General features: G+C 44.0%; 1 protein-coding gene across 1 annotated transcript in view; it reads right to left on the bottom strand.

The window, feature by feature from the left end:
- LOC133537436 (rho GTPase-activating protein 42-like) overlaps positions 1-6,000 on the bottom strand; it is a 183,122-nt gene that overhangs the window by 45,784 nt on the left and 131,338 nt on the right. Inside the window, exons 10-13 of the mRNA XM_061878443.1 lie at positions 4,382-4,491; positions 1,124-1,168; positions 751-829; positions 598-637 (exon numbers count right to left, since the gene is read on the bottom strand). Coding sequence (XP_061734427.1) covers positions 598-637; positions 751-829; positions 1,124-1,168; positions 4,382-4,491 — 274 coding nt within the window. The remainder of the gene's footprint in view (positions 1-597; positions 638-750; positions 830-1,123; positions 1,169-4,381; positions 4,492-6,000) is intronic.

Raw genomic sequence — 6,000 nt, 5'->3', positions numbered from 1 at the left:
AGCATGTCAGGTGCATGATGTATGTAAGTCAGGTGTTAGCATGATGCATATAAGTCAGGTGTTAACATGTCAGATATTAGCATGTCATGTGTTAGCATGATGCATTTAAATTAGGTGTTACCATGTCAGGTGTTAGTATGATGCATATAAGTCAGGTGTTAGCATGATGCATACAAGTCAGGTGTTAGCATGTCGGATATTAGCAAGTCAGTTGTTAGCATGATGCATATAGGTCAGGTGTTAGCAGGTCAGATGTTAGCCTCTGAGGTGTTAGCATTTGAGGTGTTAGCATGATGCATATAAGTCAGGTGTTAGCATTTGAGGTGTTAGCAAGTCAGATGTTAGCATGTGAGGTGTTAGCATGATGCATATATGTCAGGTGTTAGCATTTGAGGTGTTAGCATGTCAGATGTTAGCATATGAGGTGTTAACTTGATGCATACAAGTCAGGTGTTAGCATGTCAGATGTTAGCATGTGAAGTGTTAGCATGATGCATACAAGTCAGGTGTTAGCATGTCAGCTGTTAAAATATGCATATAAGTCAGGTGTTAGCATGTGAGGTGTTAGCATGATGCATATAAGTCAATACAACTTACTCTGGTCCTTCTTGCTGAGGACTGCAGGCAGGGTGTAGATCTAGACAAGTAGAGCAGAAGCACCATCATGAGTTTCCTGCACAGCCAGCAGGGGGGGCCAGTTAGCCACTCGGCCTCGGTGTCCAGTCGCTGCAAAGAAGGTGTATTCCTCACCGGCTCCTTGCCGTCCATGGCCTCCAGCCAGAGCCTGCGGTTGGCCTGGGACAGCGCCTGCAGCGTGATGACACCGTGCCTGTAAAGACACCATGCTTAGTCCTCTCTGACGCCTACCGTCTCACTGCTCGCGTGGACATGTGGTTCAGGTCCACGTCAGGACAAGAACACCTTGGCCAATCAACAGGAGATCCATCTTGGGTACCTAATCAAGTGTCCAGTGTGACAAGTCCTATTAGAGGAGCGGGTCAGCAGGTGAGGACATGCAGGTGGACATCAATCAGTGCTCGATTAAGTCATTAGAGGTGACCACCACAGATCACATGATGGATGGAGAGAATGTTCACACGTCTCATGCTGAAGAACCACCTACCGGACTTTGTAGAACGGTCTGAAAAGACTTCCTCCACGGATGTTTCTACACGTCCAAGAAGACAAGAGAAGAAGAAGAGTGTGGAGGACATATCTAGACTCAAACAAGGAGGACACACTTAGACTCAAACATGGAAGACACATCTACACTCAAACAAGGAGGACACATCTAGACTCAAACAAGGAGGACACATCTAGACTCAAACAAGGAGGACACATCTAGACTCAAACAAGGAGAACACATCTAGACTCAAACATGGAGGACACATCTAGACTCAAACAAGGAGGACACAACTAGACTCAAACATGGAGGACACATCTAGACTCAAACAAGGAGGAGACACCTAAACTCAAACAAGGAGGACACATCTAGACTCAAACATGGAGGACACATCTAGACTCAAACAAGGAGGACACATCTAGACTCAAACAAGGAGGAGACATCTAGACTCAAACATGGAAGACACATCTAGACTCAAACAAGGAGGACACACCTAGACTCAAACATGGAGGACACATCTAGACTCAAACAAGGAGGAGACATCTAGACTCAAACATGGAAGACACATCTAGACTCAAACAAGGAGGACACACCTAGACTCAAACATGGAGGACACATCTAGACTCAAACAAGGAGGACACAACTAGACTCAAACATGGAGGACACATCTAGACTCAAACAAGGAGGAGACACCTAAACTCAAACAAGGAGGACACATCTAGACTCAAACATGGAGGACACATCTAGACTCAAACAAGGAGGAGACATCTAGACTCAAACATGGAAGACACATCTAGACTCAAACAAGGAGGACACACCTAGACTCAAACATGGAAGACACATCTAGACTCAAACAAGGAGGACACACCTAGACTCAAACATGGAGGACACATCTACACTCAAACAAGGAGGAGACATCTAGACTCAAACATGGAAGACACATCTAGACTCAAACAAGGAGGACACACCTAGACTCAAACATGGAGGACACATCTAGACTCAAACAAGGAGGACACAATTAGACTCAAACATGGAGGACACATCTAGACTCAAACAAGGAGGAGACACCTAAACTCAAACAAGGAGGACACATCTAGACTCAAACATGGAGGACACATCTAGACTCAAACAAGGAGGAGACATCTAGACTCAAACATGGAAGACACATCTAGACTCAAACAAGGAGGAGACATCTAGACTCAAACATGGAAGACACATCTAGACTCAAACAAGGAGGACACACCTAGACTCAAACATGGAGGACACATCTAGACTCAAACATGGAGGACACATCTAGACTCAAACAAGGAGGAGACATCTAGACTCAAACATGGAAGACACATCTAGACTCAAACAAGGAGGACACACCTAGACTCAAACATGGAGGACACATCTAGACTCAAACAAGGAGGACACAACTAGACTCAAACATGGAGGACACATCTAGACTCAAACAAGGAGGAGACATCTAGACTCAAACATGGAAGACACATCTAGACTCAAACAAGGAGGAGACATCTAGACTCAAACATGGAAGACACATCTAGACTCAAACAAGGAGGAGACATCTAGACTCAAACATGGAAGACACATCTAGACTCAAACAAGGAGGACACACCTAGACTCAAACATGGAGGACACATCTAGACTCAAACATGGAGGACACATCTAGACTCAAACAAGGAGGAGACATCTAGACTCAAACATGGAAGACACATCTAGACTCAAACAAGGAGGAGACATCTAGACTCAAACATGGAAGACACATCTAGACTCAAACAAGGAGGACACACCTAGACTCAAACATGGAGGACACATCTAGACTCAAACATGGAGGACACATCTAGACTCAAACAAGGAGGAGACATCTAGACTCAAACATGGAAGACACATCTAGACTCAAACAAGGAGGAGACATCTAGACTCAAACATGGAAGACACATCTAGACTCAAACAAGGAGGACACACCTAGACTCAAACATGGAGGACACATCTAGACTCAAACATGGAGGACACATCTAGACTCAAACAAGGAGGAGACATCTAGACTCAAACATGGAAGACACATCTAGACTCAAACATGGAAGACACATCTAGACTCAAACAAGGACACACCTAGACTCAAACATGGAGGACACATCTAGACTCAAACATGGAGGACACATCTAGACTCAAACAAGGAGGAGACATCTAGACTCAAACATGGAGGACACATCTAGACTCAAACAAGGAGGACACAACTAGACTCAAACATGGAGGACACATCTAGACTCAAACAAGGAGGACACACCTAGACTCAAACATGGAGGACACATCTAGACTCAAACAAGGAGGACACAACTAGACTCAAACATGGAGGACACATCTAGACTCAAACAAGGAGGAGACACCTAAACTCAAACAAGGAGGACACATCTAGACTCAAACATGGAGGACACATCTAGACTCAAACAAGGAGGAGACATCTAGACTCAAACATGGAGGACACATCTACACTCAAACAAGGAGGACACATCTAGACTCAAACATGGAGGACACATCTAGACTCAAACAAGGAGGACACATCTAGACTCAAACAAGGAGGAGACATCTAGACTCAAACATGGAGGACACATCTAGACTCAAACAAGGAGGAGACATCTAGACTCAAACATGGAAGACACATCTAGACTCAAACAAGGAGGACACATCTAGACTCAAACATGGAGGACACATCTAGACTCAAACAAGGAGGAGACATCTAGACTCAAACATGGAAGACACATCTAGACTCAAACAAGGAGGAGACATCTAGACTCAAACATGGAGGACACATCTAGACTCAAACAAGGAGGAGACATCTAGACTCAAACATGGAAGACACATCTAGACTCAAACAAGGAGGACACATCTAGACTCAAACATGGAGGACACATCTAGACTCAAACAAGGAGGAGACATCTAGACTCAAACATGGAAGACACATCTAGACTCAAACAAGGAGGACACACCTAGACTCAAACATGGAGGACACATCTAGACTCAAACAAGGAGGAGACATCTAGACTCAAACAAGCAGGTGGACAAGTGGAAGGTTCCTCTCCTGCTGGGTTAGTTTGATGGAAGACAAAGAAACATCTCAAAAAGGTTCAAACACCTGGGAGCTCACACATGACTTCAGCTGACTATGCAGAAGTCCACAAGTTCTTGTGTGAGAAGCAAGAAGCAGAAAGAAAAGTCCACGTTTGCTTCTCCAAGACGACGAGAGCCATCACAAACCTCTCCACCACCTCGATGTCGAAGCAGAAACGTTTGTCAATGGAGTCTGTCTTCCTTCGGATGCAGGACCTGAGCTTGAACATCTCAGCCTGGTTCACCAGCAGACTGTTCTACAAAGTCAGGAGTCACACGTGTCAGAGAAAACACAAGATTGGACAAAGAAGTCAATTCAAGAAAGAACAAACTAAGATCAAGTCGACGAAACCTAACTCAAATATAAAAAACTAAACTGAACTAGGATTAAACCAACTCGACTCAGTTAAGATCGGCCACAAAAACAACTGTAACAACTCAGAACAAACTATCAATCAATCAATGTTTACTTACTGTATATAGTCCTAAATCACAAGTGTCTCAAAGGGCTGCACAACCACTACGACATCCTCGGTAGGCCCACCCCCCCAACTAGGGGACCGAAAGCAATGGATGTCGAGTGGGTCTAACATGATACTGTGAACTTTCAATCCATAGTGGATCCAACACAGCCGCGAGAGTCCAGTCCAAAGCGGATCCAAGACAGCAGTGAGAGTCCCGTCCACAGGAAACCATCCCAAGCGGAGTCGGATCAGCAGCGTAGAGATGTCCCCAATCGATACACAGGCGAGCGGTCCATCCTGGGTCCCGACTCTGGACAGCCAGTACTTCATCCATGTCCATCGGACCAGACCCCCTCCACAAGGGATGGGGGGACAGAGGAGAAAAAGAAAAGAAGCGGCAGATCAACTGGTCTAAAAAGGAGGTCTATTTAAAGGCTAGAGTATACAAATGAGTTTTAAGGAGAGACTTAAATACTTCTACAGAGGTGGCATCTCGAACTGTTACCGGGAGGGCATTCCAGAGTACTGGAGCCCGAACGGAAAACGCTCTTTAGCCCGCAGACTCTTTTTGGGGCTTTAGGAATCACTAATAAGCCAGAGTCCTTTAAACGCAGATTTTTTGCCGGGACATATGGTACAATACAATCAGCAAGATAGAATGGAGCTAGACCGTGTAGTATTTTATACGTAAGTAGTAAAACCTTAAAGTCACATCCTAAGCTGACTTAAGAACAAAACTTAGATAAACCAAGAACATCCATCCATCCATTTCTACCGCTTATTCCCTTTGGGGTCACGGGGGGCGCTGGTGCCTATCTCAGCTACAATCGGGGGGAAGGCAGTGTGTTTAATTTTGTTCTTAGTTTAGTTTCATTTTAAACTAAGAACAAAATGAAACTAAACTAAGAACAAAATCAACTAAACTAAGAACAAAACTTAAATAAACTAAGAACAGAATAAGATAAACTAAGAACAAAACTTGGTTAAACTTAGAACCAACTAATATAAACTAAGAACAAAACTACACCAAACTAAGATAAACTATGAACAAAACTAAACTGAGAACAAAACTTAGCTAAGGTAAGAACAAAACAAAACTAATTTAAAAGTTAAGTTAAAGTACCAGTGATTGTCACACACACAATAGGTGTGGTGAAAATTGTCCTCTGCGTTTGACCCATCCCCTTGATCACCTCCTGGGAAGTGAGGGGAGCAGTGGGCAGCAGCGGGGCCGCGCCCAGGAATAATTTATGGTGATTTAAGAACAAATTAATTAAAACTAAAACAGACTAAGCTAAACTA

This window comes from Nerophis ophidion, linkage group LG18, assembly GCF_033978795.1.
Source record: "Nerophis ophidion isolate RoL-2023_Sa linkage group LG18, RoL_Noph_v1.0, whole genome shotgun sequence".
NCBI lineage: Eukaryota > Metazoa > Chordata > Actinopteri > Syngnathiformes > Syngnathidae > Nerophis > Nerophis ophidion.
This window is presented reverse-complemented; position numbering and strand designations above follow the sequence as displayed.